The sequence below is a fragment of the Peromyscus eremicus genome, chromosome 12 (genome assembly GCF_949786415.1).
Source record: "Peromyscus eremicus chromosome 12, PerEre_H2_v1, whole genome shotgun sequence".
NCBI lineage: Eukaryota > Metazoa > Chordata > Mammalia > Rodentia > Cricetidae > Peromyscus > Peromyscus eremicus.
In genome coordinates this window covers 57,672,529-57,686,963 of record NC_081428.1, presented here as the reverse complement: position 1 = coordinate 57,686,963, position 14,435 = coordinate 57,672,529, and the positions used below count along the sequence as shown (strand labels likewise).

The following is a 14,435-nucleotide window of genomic DNA, read 5'->3' as shown; positions in this document are numbered from 1 at the left end:
TCCAGACAAAGAAGACAACTGGAAGACTAGGGAGGTATCTTAGTGGTGGGGCACTTGCCTTGAATGTTAAATATCCTAAATTTGTTGTGCAGCAATGCAAAAAAAAAAAAAAAAAAAAGTTAGAACAAGCAACCATAGCAATTCAAGTAAAGTGATAAAATCTTGGTACTGGTAATAGGAAATAGATTTTTTGTTAATTATTTAAAATCACCCAGACCTTTATTTTCACTTTGGGTTAAAATAGAATGAATTACAGAGATAAATTTACTTGACCATTGGGAGAAAAGAAAAAGATAAATCATGAAGATCAGTTTTCAGTAAACTGAACATGACTCAATGTATGAATGAAACCCCAGAAGAAGAAAAAAGAATAACTAAGGTTGGGGTTTCCTATCATTGTAACAAAAACCTGAGATAAGAGATTTATAAAAAGAAAACGTTTACTTTGGCTTACAGTTTTGGGAGCTCCACTACATGATTATTTGCCCTATGGTTTTGAGCCTGTAGTGAGGCATCATATCACAGTGAGAACAGGTGGCAGGGCAAAGCTACTCACCTTATAGCCAAGCAGTAAAAAAGAGAGAAAGGAACATGTCCTTAGTGATCTCTGGATCTCCCAGTATGTCCCATCCCTTAAACATTCCAACACTTCCTAATAGCTCCTTCATTGAGACTGAGCTTTTCACACATGAGCCTTTGGAGTACATTCAAGATCCCAAGTATACAAAAAGCTTCATAGTTGCCCTGACTTAGTACTAAGTTTTTAGGATGTAGTGTAGCAGGAAAGCTTGATTTAAAGAAATAGAGTGGAGAATCTAGAGGAAAGCAAGATGACTAAAATTCACAAGGCAGACTACTAGAAAAAAGTTTTATCCGATACCTGCAGAGGGTTCTCTTCAAAAATTGCAGTAGCGTACCAATCAGCCCACCTATGTAAGTCTACCTGTTTCTTTTAAGTCATAGGGAACATTTTTTAAAAGTCATATCCAATGCCTGTAAACAATTCTCAATAAACTTAAAAGGATTTAAATAACAAGATGTTGGAAAGTTGGAATCAGGTTGGAAATGAGTAACAAGCAGATCTCTGAAAGTCCCTGAATAATGTAAGAAATAGTACATACCTAAATAATCTACAAAACAGAAGAAATCAAAAGTAAAATTAGAAATTATTTCTAAATGAATAGATGTGAAAGAAACAGATGAATTTCTGAGGTACATCATAATTCAAACAATACTTAGAAATTTTATATTAATAATATCGATATTGGGAAAGAAAAATCTCAAATCAGGGTATCAATTCTGCTTTAAGTAAAGTAGGAAAATATGGGAATAGTAAGCTTTAAACCAAAAAGGGAAAACAATAAACATCAAAGCAATAATCAATTTTAATAAAGCCAATGAAAGCAATAGAGAAAGTAAGTGAAACCATAAGTTGAATCTGAGATGAATGAAATGAATCTACAGCAAGAGTGATCAGGAAAGAAATAGAAGAACTGCCAACAACTAATGTAAAAGTTTAGAGTGATAACATCTTTTATTGCATTAAAAAAATCACAAAGGAATAATATGAACAACTTGATGCTCATAAACTCAACAACTTAGATGAAATAGACAAGTTCTTTTTTTTTTTTTTTTGGTTTTCCAAGACAGGGTTTCTCTGTAGTTTTGCACCTTTCCTGGAACTCACTTTGTAGACCAGGCTGGCCTCGAACTCATAGAGATCCGCCTGCCTCTGCCTCTGCCTCTGCCTCTGCCTCCCGAGTGCTGGGATTAAAGGCGTGCGCCACCACCGCCCGGTGACAAGTTCTTTTTTTAACACTACATTTTTCTTTTTTTTTTTTTTAGACAATACATTTTGATCTCCCTCCCCCCCCCCCCCCCCCACAACAGGGTTTCTCTCTGTAGCCCTGGCTGCCATGGAACTCAAGAGATCTGCTTGCCTCTTAGTCCAGCATGTGCCCCTCTCTTCCTACTCCCAGTGCTGGGAACTAGCCACCACCCTGCTTGATCATGTTTTTTATTCTCTCCCAGTTCCTCTCAGATCCTCCCCACCTCTCCCTACCTACCAAACTTTGTTGTTTTCTCTCTTAAAAAAAAAAAAAATCAAGAAACAAAAAACAAACTTTGAAATATACAGGCAAAAGCCCAAACAAAGCAAAACAAAGCAAAAAGTCCACAACAGTAATGCAAAATGATAATAAAGAAATGCCAAAAGAGGGGCGGGACGGGGGAGGACAGTGGAATCCGTGGCTGATATGTAAAATTAAATTAAATTATAAAATAAAAAAAGAAATGCCAAAAGAAATAAAATGCTCTTTATAAATTACGCACATGGTTTAGTATATCATTTAGTTGTTGAGTCTTACTGCAGTCTTGTGATTTGTCACCTTGAAGCTTTTGAAGCACTTAATTAATTGTATAGTTTTTTGGTTGTTTTTTTTTTTTTGTTGTTGTCGTTGTTTGCTTTTTGTTTTTGTATTCAGTTTGATAACAAGTTTCTCTGAGAAGAAAGAGAGGACCTTCATCTACTTAGTATTCAATGTTGGTCCTAATATGGTCCTCTACCCACAGTAGGGAATCAGCAGTGTTAATTGACTTAATAAGCTATAGTCTAAATTCTTAGAACCAAGTTATATGCTTTAAAAAGTGGCTATCTTCCTGGATCAGGCCACACACAGGCATTTAAGTTACCAACCTTTTATTTTAAATTTGTTGTGATAACCATGTATGCATTAGTAATTATACTTTTTTATTCTGTCCTATTAGTGGTGATTTACTCAAAATAGAAGGAAAAACCCTGCATTCTATTTTGGATGAAATTCTTTTCAAGCTTTTATCAACTCCTAGTCCAGTCATAAGAAGTATTGCTACAAAGCTCCTGCTAGTGCTAGCTGAATCTCATCAGGAAATTTTGATTTTACTGAGACTAAGTGCCTGCTACAAAGGTAAGTCATACATATTTTCTTTTCTTGGTGTTCTCCAAGACAAAAATATATTGACAGTTTATGAATGACAAAATGTTTATATTTTGAAAAGTTAGTAGCTGAACTGTGCAGATAAACCTGTTATAACATATACCATTTCAGAACAGATGTCACTATATGATCAACAGATAGCATGCATATTTTCTTGGTGGGGTTATAATAAATGTTTACTTCCTCTCTGACAAAAAAATGTTTATATTGGCTATACCAAATAGTAAAATAATGACCAAAAATGTCTGTGACCTTATCAGAACTGTGAGTTATCAATTAATAATTAATCTCTTACTTTTTCACTGCCTTTACTCAAAAAAAAATCCAACAACAAAATATACCTTACATTTCAAACTCAAACACATATGATTAAAATGCCATAAATCTTGAGAATAAATAAATTCATTGTTAACTATCATTCTTGTGTGAGAGTATTCATTTAATTGAACACTGCTTGTAAGACACTATTCTATGTACTTTAGTTTTTATAATACCCCTTTGGTATATTGGATATTCTTATCCTTATAGGTATGGAATAAGAGGTGTGGAAAAATTAGATAATTTACTCAAGATTACTTATAGTTTTCTAACTACTAGCCAAAATTATATGTCAGCTTTATGTTATTTCTTTGTTAACTAATATATTTATATTCAGTATAGTAAAATATTGGTTTGTAGTTCATTAAATATGATTAATATAGGATGCTACATGGGACTTTTAAAATTTGTAGGGTCTGTTTAATTACTAGTCATTTAGAATAGACCTTAATCATTTTTGGTGATTCAAAAGGTACTTTAGTAACTTTCTTATATCTATTATTACTGTAGCCATTTTAATTATTTTATATATTGTAAGAAAAGAGGTAGGATAAGCACCACTAATAGACCTCTAGTTGTTATTATGCCAGGCATACATTTTCAATCCTGTAACTAGAGTCCTCCAGAAATGTGAATGTCCATGCCAGGTGTGGAGGTGCATGCCTTTAATCCCAGCCCTTGAGAGTTAGAACCTGGCAGATTTCAATGAGTTCGAGGCCAGCCTAGAGTACATAGTGAATACTAGAACAGCCAGAGCTACATTGTGAGACCCTGTCTCAACACCTTCCCCCCCCCCGTCCCCCCAAAAAAGAATAAAAGCAAGAAAATGTGAATTTTACCTTAATCCCTATTCATTTCTTTGAGTGATTGATAAAATTGCAACAGTAGAATTTACTCAAATTTACCAAGATATTTTGTAATTGTAAGTTCTGAGAACTTGTATCTTAAAGAATATATAAGGCATGAAAAGATCCATATGATGGCAGCCCCAAATGTGCACTGCAAGGCAATTTATTTGCTTATTTTTTTTATATCACACATAATTCCAACATGCTTTGGATACAAGGGTTACATTGTCCATTTTATGACTACTATATTATTTTGAAATTAAAATGCAGTATCCTAATAGCATTTCTGCATTTGCTCAGAAACCTCTTGGCTTACCTCCAATTATAGATGTTAGTGTAATAAAAATTTTCTTTGATTAATAGTGACTAATAATAGCCTGCTTAAGTGCTTCCACAAGGTAGGCATATATAGAGTATGTGTGTACAATAACTGTCTTCTTAAAAGTGTTTCAGTTTAAGGTTTTTGTGTTGAAAGGAAAACACATTCTCTCTACTCTCACTTACTGCAGTGAACGTACTGCCCTTTTTTAATAAAGAAATTGTTTAGATATATTTTTACATTCAGATCGCACTAGTCAAGGAAGTAAAAATTCTCAGAACATAGGAAGATTGTGAAGACCTCAACATAGAAGTCTTTGAGAAGAAGAAAATCATATATATAATCATGTTGTTATATTTATTCATTTCCTAACCAGACTTAAACTTCATTAATACCTATATAACAAAATCTTACTTTATTGATAATTGTTATGTCTTGTTATTTTATTTCAGGACTTACAAGTCTGCTAAATAAACAGGAAACTATGACAGAATTTAGTCGAGAACTTAGACAGCTCGTTGGTCTTTTAACCCCTAAGATCCATCAGGAAGTAGAAGAACAGGTATTATAAAAAATAATTTGTGTGATATTTGATAACTATTGAACCTCAGTTCTCCTTAAATAAGCCTCACTTTCCTTCTCTTAATCCTTTAAACAAAGCATTATCCCTAGATGATAGAAATCTTTTAAGATTTTCATTGTATTGTTTGATTCAGTCTACTCATAAACACAATTTGTCTCCCTTTCATATCTATTTATAGATTTGAGCAGGTTAATTTTTTTCAGAATTTCTCATGAAATCCCCATTTGGATGGGTCACAAATGCCTGCACCTCCAATTTCAGGGGGATCTGAAGCCTCTGGCCTCAGCAGGTATGCACATACCCACAAACACACATACACATAATTAAAAATAATAAAAATAAATCTTTTAAAAATACTAAATAAAAACATTAACAAGTTAGCTCCCTGGGCAGGGTGACACACACATTTATTCCCAGTGCATCAGAGGCTAGGGCAGAAGGATCATAATTTTAATTCACTATGGACTATCTTAACAAGATTAGTTTCAAAAAACCACAAGTAACCAAACAAAAGACATTAGCTCAAAATAGATTATGAAAGATTAGGCAGGACTTGAAATCCTTGAAAAGGAAATGAGATCAGAGAGAGAATTTGTAGCTAACTAGACAAGTTATTACTCTAGTTTAACATAATGTATCTGGACAGCCAGGTATAGTATACTTGGGCATTCTGGTCCTGATGAACTTGTTTCCTATTTAGAGGTGAGGATTAACACTTACCCTGGCCTGGTATTTTAAGATATTAAACTTCTCAAAAAGGCTTTCTAGAGATGTATCAAAATTATTTCTGGTGTATAATTTCAGAAACTACATAAAGCAGCTTGCTTGATTCAAGCCTATTGGAAAGGTTTCCAGACCAGAAAGAGATTAAAGAAGCTTCCGTCTGCTGTGATTGCTTTGCAGAGGAGTTTCAGGTAGAAAAACCAAACCAAACAATTTTGATTGAAATGATTGATAATCTGGCATTGCATGTAAATTTGTAATTACTCATTCTCCCCCTCCCCCAAAAAAAAGAAAGAGAGAAAAAGAAAAGAAACAATGTTAAGAGAATGTTACCAAAGCACAGATGAATGGAAATCGAGAGGTTTTATTAGCTTTGGGGTTTTTTTCTCCTCTTTTTCTTACTTTCCTGATGTGTTTTGTTTTATTCTTGTCTTTATTCTGTTCCATAGTGTTACTGGGTACCAATGCTCAAGTAACCAGGTACCCTTTCAGAACAAAGGGCATAATATGACAAATGTGATGGAATCCAATACTCAGTCCTGTCCACTTCCTGTCTAGGTTTTTGGGCCAATCCTGAAGAGGGAGTCAGTGATATTTATATTATTAAATTCTCAAAACCAACGGTTCTTATAAGTGCTCATATGTAATTATGATAATCTATGTGACTATTTAAAGATTAAAGATGTTAACTAACTTTTCCTGAGTAAATATGGCGTGGCTAGATTGATCCTTTAGATGTGACAGAACTATTGATCTCTACTTCAGTTGTACTTTGAAAAATGAAATACTAAAGATATGAGTCACTTTCTGATTCAACTAACCTAGCCAAATTCTTACAGGTTACAGAAAGAACTACAGCAAAAAGTAAATGAAAAAAAAAATCTAACATTGATTATAAAGTAGAGCCATCTCGAGGTGATTTTATTTTCATCCATCATTACTTAAAGCCAAATTTAACTCACTAAAATGAAACTGACAATTTACAGAAATAAACTTTAAAAACTGAAACCAATCTTTTAATAACTGCAGCTGCATTTCTGTTATAAAAACATTTAAAAATAGCGCTATGCTCAAAATACATTGTCACACAATCACTCTGGATGTGTTACTTAGTGGATAGCCTATGAAAATTTTCTTTCAGAGAAATTTAAAGACAAGTTGTAAATACTATTGGGCATGAGTATTGTTAGCAAAGAAAGTATTATGCTTCAAGCATAAACATGCATTAAGTATATATATATATATATTATACTAAATATATATATACAAAATACATATGTAAATCATATATAAAATACATATGTAAACAACATATGCAAAACACACGTATACATATGTATGAAAGTATTCCAAAATTACTGTACTTATATGAAAGTATTCCAGAATTGTGTGTATGTGTGTGTGTGCACACACACACACAGCCTTCAGTAACTTACTGACTGAATGATCTTGGACAAGTTATCAAAACTCTTAGCCTCAAATTTCAAATCTAGAAAATACAGATAATAGCTGTGGCTTGTGGCACAGGCCAGTAATCTCAGCTACTCAGGAAACTAACATAGGAAGAATGTAAGTTTAAATCTAGCCTAGGCTACAGAGTGAGTTCAAGGCTACCAGTACTACTGGACAACTTAGCAGAGACCCTGCCTCAAAGTAAAGAGTAAAAGAGAACTGGCTATAGTTCAGGTAGAGCTTGTCCCTAGCATGCTTAAGACCTTAGGTTGACTCTCAGCGCTGTAACAAGTAAATGAATGTATGACTAAAGGTGTACCTCACAAGGTTGAAACAGAAGTTTGAGATGATAGAAAAGGTTTTAGCATATGGCACTTAAAAATGACAGGATGAAGAAAAATATTTTTTCTGCCCTTAAAATTTATAGTTCCAGACAGGTAACATTAAATAATGGCACTCATGAGAAGCAGCGCTATCATTATCTGATAGCATTGCTTTTTTTCTCCTACAGCTGTTTAAGAAATAAAGAAAAATAAAACCGAACAACTTAAAAAAGCATTTCTGTGGCCATAAGAATTTGAGAAATACTGAATACTTCCTAAATGACCTTGTCTGTTTTTCTAAAATGTTTGAATGTTCTTGATAATCCCTTATGTAAGTGAACTCAGTAGTTATTGCTTAGGGATCCTACCTTCTTCCATCATCCTCAGCCATCTATCCCTTTACATTTAAAGATACCCCAAGACAATGGATTCAGATCTTTAAGGTTTGGCCCCATAGTTGCCAAAGTTACTTGTTTACTTTTTCTTTCAAGATTAAAATCTTTATTTAAAAATATCTCCGAAGACTAGGGTTTAGCTCAATGGTAGAATGCATAGTTAGCATACAATCTACATCACTACACTGAAACAACAAGTACCTCAGGATTATGAGTTTGTCCATGTAGAAGTGTATATATGGGTCTAATTAAGATTCTGTCATTTTAAATTTTTTAAGTTAGCATAAAAGTAGAGTTTCTTTATAGCATTTTCACACATACATGCTGTTACACTTTGTTTTAACTCACCCACTCCTTCATTGCACTTGCCTCCACCTCTGGCTGGTTCTCTCTCCTACCCCGAATAGACTCTTTTTCTTCACCTCTCCCCTCTCATGATCCTCTTTCTAGTTTCATTAAACATACACAATATGGACAAAATTTAATACGGATTTTGCATATTTGTCAGTCTGGCTTACTTAATGATTTCCAGTTCCCTTCATTTTATGCAGATATCATGGATTCATTTTTCTTATGGCTGAATAAAACGATTATATATATGAGTGTTTTACTTACATATAGGTCTATATACCACATGCATTCCTGGTGCCTACAGGGGCGGGAAGAGGACATTGGATCTCCTGGACCTGAAGTTGTATACAGTTGTGGGCCACCACATGGGTGCTAGAAATCCAACCTGGGACTTCTGGAAGAACAGCTAGTGATTTTAACTGTGGAACCATCTCTCCAGCCCCCATAAACCTAAAACAAAACAAAAAAGAAAGAATAAAATAAACCTAAAAAGTTAAAAGTCAGACATAATTGTACCATGCAGTGAAAATCACTATTGAAATTTTAACGTTTTTAAATAATTTATATTTCTATGTAAATAAATATAATTTTCTAGCACAATTTGTATTCTTGATTTTATTTTCACCTTACAGTACATGTCACTAAAAAGTTTTTGCAAATTTTCTACTTTCAAAATTAGTAAAATCCTGTCTGTTAAATGACTCACTATTATTTATTCAGTCCACTATTGTGGGATACTTTGCAACTTGTTACCACTGTAATACTATGTTACAACATCCTTGAACATAAGTCTTCACATATTTGATTATTTCAGTAAGAAAATGATTAAAATGGAATTGGTTGGTCTGCATTTTTGAGTCTTTTTCTATGTATTTAAATATTTCTCTAGACTTTTGATGATCTAAATATCTCTAGAGATAGCAGTTACCTTCCAAAACATTTTTGTCTCTATTTATTTGATTATTCATGAAATCAAGAATTTCATGTATTTGCTGGACATAGTTTATAAAATTGTATGTAAGGAACTTACCCTTTTTCTTTCACAGATCTAAACGAACAAAGACATTGTTGGAACTAAATAGGCAAAAGGAAGAAGAAGACCTCAGATTAAGATTGCAGCTTCAAAGACAGAGAGCCATGAGGCTTTCCCGAGAGTCACGCTTGAATATGCTTGAAATAGTTCACCCAGGTGAGTACTGGTATCAACTTCATAAATGTTAGAATATCTTCAACCAAGGTTTCTGGCAACCTGATAATTTCTTTTCTTTTTTGTGTTTGGAACTCTTTGCCTTTCCCTTCCCCATCACTAGAGAAATCATATTAAAGCTCTGGATTTTAAAAGTTACAGCTTTTCTTATTCATACCTGTTAATTTTAAGGGTTTTTTTGTTTGTTTGTTTTGTTTTACTTTCAGATACATGTGTTAAACATGAAAGTTAATAATTAAAGGTAGTCACCATTGACATAAAAATACTCTTAAAAGAAATTTAAATATTTGCACAGTCTGAACTTTATTCATTCTCTAGTATAAAATTTGTGACATCTTCTCACCACTTGTGACAGACTAAGTTGGATTAACAAGAGTATGCTGTGGTGTGTGTGTGTGTGTGTGTGTGTGTGTGTGTGTGCGTGTATTTATGTGTACATGTTTATCTGTGTGCATGTGTAAGTAGGTACACATGTGTATATGGCCAACATCAGGTGTCTTTCTCTATCCCTCTCCACCTTAGTTTTTGAGACAGGGTCTCTCACTGACCCTGTAGCTCAGTAATTGGCTAGGCTAGCTGGCCTGCAAACTGCCAGTATCTGTCTCTGTCCTGTCGTCCCCCAGTACTGGGGTTACAGCCATGTGCCACTGTGCCCAGATTTTACATAGGTACTAGGAGTCCAAGCTCAGTCTCTCATGCTTGCATAGTAAGCATTTTATTAACTGAGCCATCTCCCTAGAATTTTTCGTTTGTTTTATTTTGTTGACAGGATCTCATATAGCCTGGTCTGACTTCAATATGTAGCTAAAGATCATCTTGAATTTGTCATCCTCCCACCAATACCTCCCAAGTGTTTGGATTATGAGTGTGGGCCATCACTTCTGGTTTTATGGCATGCTGAGGATTGAACCCAGAACCTCATGCATGCTAGGCAGGTACTTTTATCAACTCAGCTACATGCCTATCCCCTCACAGTTTTTTCATCATTCATTTACTTCCTTTTTTATTACTCATTCCTAAGAACCTTCACTAGCCCCCTCTCTTTTACTTTAAATATATTTTCCAAAATTTGTCCTTTCCCAGTTATTCTCATGTTACTCTGCCTGATGTATCCTATCCATAACTACAATGACAGTTATCAGCAAAATGCTTAGCACTCTCATCCTTGGCTTCCTCTCCACCCTACTTTCTCTCTTAAGTTCCTAAGCAGCACTGCCCAATAAAACATTTTATGTTACCAGTGAATGTTCTGTTTTCACCAGTCAATACAGTAGCAGTAGCTACAAGCAGCTATTGAATATTCAAAATGTACTGCTATAGTTGAGGACTTGAATGTTTCATTTTACTTTATTTAAACCTACTCAATAGCTACATATATCTAATGGCTGCTTCTGTGACCAGCTGCCTGTTGGCTAGTTTTTTGTTTGCTCTCCACAAGTGTTCCCAAAACTAAAGTCAGATTTCATTCCCAGATTTCCTCTCCATTGATTCCCCAATTCAGGTAATGGCACCAAGAATCTGTTCAGTTTCCCATTCAGTATCCTTACTTTCTATTTGTCACCCCTCTACATCAGGTCAGTCATTAAATTCTCTGTTTTTTAATACTTTCTCTTTAAGATGCCTTCTTTGTATTAACCACCGGTACTGTGCTCTACAGAGCTTTTAATTCTGTCATTTAACTACTGTGAACCTTGAGTGTATGTTGAGCAACTCCAAATGTCAAAGGAACGTCATTGGTGTAACCAATCAGAGAGAAGTTTGGAAACACACAGAGTAGATTAAAGAGCACATAAACACATTTTTTTCCTTCTCCCCGGTCATACCAAATGCTTTCCTATGTGGACTCATGATTCTCTTGTTAGACTGTTCTGACTATTGGCCTTTCATCCCTTTTCTCATTACTCTGAGGCAAAAGTATTGAGTCCTTTTGGAAATAAACTGTGTATTCTAGAAAAACTTTAGTTTCTACAATCTTAGAACTATTATAAAATGCAAATTAGTGAACAGCACTGAAAAAAATTAAAAACTGTAAAATTGTCGGGTGGTGGTGGCACACATCCTTAATCCTAGCACTCGGGAGGCAGAGGTAGGTGAATCTCTGTGAGTTTAAGGCCAGGCCAGTCTACAGAGTGAGTTCCAAGATAGTCATGGTTACACAGAGAAACCCTGTCTTGAAAAAGGAAAAAACAAACAACACCCCATAAAATCGTTATGACTACTGCTGTCCTAATTTCAGTACTTGAGAAAACATAGTTGAATATGTTATAATAATGTCTGTCATCTCTTTAGGTCAAGTGGAGAAGTACAATAGGGAAATGGAAGAGAAATCAGCATTGACTATCCAGAAACACTGGAGAGGGTACAGGGAAAGGAAGAATTTCCGCCAACAGAGGCCATCTCTCACAGAGTATAAAGCAGCTGTTACACTTCAAAGAGCAGTGAGTCTGCTGCATTATACACAATTCTACATAAAGAGGCAAACAAGTGTTCAAAATTGACTTTGGTGTTTACCAAATATAAATCTATGATTAAGCCACTTAGCTTTTGGGAACTTAATTTCTTTCTTTATAAGAACTTAGGCTATAGCTCAGTGGTTGAATACTTTCTTAGCATGTGCAAGACCCTAGGCTCAATCCCTAGCAACGTAAATTAAAAAATATATATATATATAGTAATAACAACCTACTTGCCTCAGTGAAAGCCAGTGTAGACTTTAAGTCCTTAGCACTGTCTTAGAGTCTTGTTTGCCGTTTGCCAGATTGTAACCTTGTTATTTATTTTTTTCTCCTATTTGAACTGCAAGTTCCTCAAGAATAGCAAACCAAGCCTTCTGTATTGGTGTCAGCTCTCAATGAGCTTGATGTGAATGGATATTTATTCTGTCTTAAAAAAGAAATAAAAATTCTATTATATACATCAGATGACATACATGAGTATTCTGAATTCTGTAAATTGCAAAGTCCTATGCAAATGTATCATATTTGATTCTTTTAAAATAGCCAACTTACATGGAAAGTCTTAGCTATAATTAGAACATTATAACTCTTGAATTGTAGAATGGTATTCTTAAATGATAATTTTCCTGGGGATTATGTATAGTAAATAATATCTTGGAAAAGCATAGCACAAGGCTTGTTTTCATTTAGTAACCTTTTCTCTCTTAAAACTTACTTCTCTTATACATCATTAGGTTTCTATTAAGATTTCAAGTCTTAATGCATGTAGCTTAATCATCTTTTTTTGTAAATTTTGCTGTTCTCATTTCTTACTGTGATAAATTTTGAACGCACAATGTGAATTAACATTTATAAAGATGTTTTAACTTATTTTTTAAATACATGTGAGTATGTGTATATGGGGGGGGGGGGAATGTGTGCATTTGACTTGTCAGTGCCTACTGGAGCCTGGAGCTAGAGTTACAGGTAGTTGTGAGCCAACACACATGGGTGCTGGGAACTAAACCTAGGGTTTTCTGCCGGAGCAGTTTGTGCTCATAACTGCTGAGCTGTCTCCCCTATGAAGGTATTTCTAAACCAGTAGAATAAATACTAGGGGAATGTGAGGAGTGATCTGTCTCTCCCTCCTCTCTTATGCTATATATGTAACAAACAGTCCTGTATCATTCTAAATTATATACATACTCCTGATACTTATCCTGAGCTAAACAGAGTAACCTAAGGATAGCTCATTCATGTCCAGGTTGGAGATGCTTCTTTTGAGAGAAATTTGCCTTCTTTGTGATACTTTACTTCATAGCTGCCTCCTTTTTAAAGGTGGGCCCTTACAGAGTTGATGTACTAACTTGCTTGATTTAAATGAATCTGTTTTGTAAAAGGCTCTCTGAGATGTTCTAGTTCATGTACATTCATTCCCTAGAAAAGCAGTGATCCCTATGTCAAAGTTGTTTTGGTTTTCATACTTTCCACTAACACCCAAGGAAAAGATTAATTAATTTGCCTCATGCCTGCTCAATCGAAAAAAAGGAAGAGAGATTATTGTTAAAATCAGAACAAAAAGAAAAAGAATGGACCAAAGTTAGCAAAATGGAAACAGAAATAAGATTACTTTCAAATACAAAAAAGAATGAAAATGAGAGAAGGAAAAGAAAAGTACTAGAAAAAATTAGAACAGAGCAGTGACCGTTAAAGGGCACATTTTACCATATTTTTAAAGCATCGTTTTTTAGGAAATACTTTAGGTATGTCTTGGTTGTTCAGTGCAGCAGCCAGGTAAGCACATGTGGCTGTAGAATATTTACCATGTGCCTAGTCCAAACTGAAATGCATTTGAGTATATATAACCACCAAGTTTTGAAAACTTAATATTATAATATATATAAAATCTCATTAACACGTTCATAGTGCCTACATGTTGGAATGCTAATGTTATACATATAGTGTCTTAGTTACGGTTTCTACTGCTGTGATAAAACACCATGACCTAAAGCAACTTGGGAAGGAAAGGATTTATTTCATATTATACTTCCCAGGTGACATCACTGAGGGAGGGAAATCATAGCAGGAACTCAGAGGCAGGAACTAGAACAGAGACTATAGAGGAATGCTGCTTACTGGCTTAATAGTTTGCTCACCTACTTTCTCTTAGCACCCACTAGTCAAGGAGTTGCACTACCCATATTGAGTTGGTCCCTCTCACGTCAGTTATCAATCAAGAAAATGCACCACAGGCTTTCACACAGACCAATCTGGTAGAAGCGTTTTCTCAGTTGAGGTTCCTTCTTCCAAAATAACTCTTAGCTTGTGTCAAGTTGATAAAATTAAAAAAAAAAAACAAAAAAACAAAAAACTGGCCAGCACATATAGTTATGTTTTATATAACTCAGTAGATATAAAAACTTATTTCATGTTTTACTAGTTTCAGTATAGCTACATGAAATTTAAAATAACTGGCATTTGTGGTTTGTGTTATATTGCTATTAGT

The 14,435-nt window shown here is 34.5% G+C and overlaps 1 protein-coding gene across 6 annotated transcripts in view; it reads left to right on the top strand.

The window, feature by feature from the left end:
- The window catches only part of Iqcb1 (IQ motif containing B1), a 45,591-nt gene that overhangs the window by 19,869 nt on the left and 11,287 nt on the right, over nucleotides 1-14,435 (top strand). For all 6 annotated transcript variants that reach the window (XM_059277792.1, XM_059277793.1, XM_059277789.1 and 3 more), the window contains exons 8-12: nucleotides 2,767-2,945; nucleotides 4,913-5,022; nucleotides 5,848-5,957; nucleotides 9,334-9,476; nucleotides 11,784-11,932. In XM_059277792.1, the coding sequence (XP_059133775.1) occupies nucleotides 2,767-2,945; nucleotides 4,913-5,022; nucleotides 5,848-5,957; nucleotides 9,334-9,476; nucleotides 11,784-11,932 (691 nt within the window). The remainder of the gene's footprint in view (nucleotides 1-2,766; nucleotides 2,946-4,912; nucleotides 5,023-5,847; nucleotides 5,958-9,333; nucleotides 9,477-11,783; nucleotides 11,933-14,435) is intronic.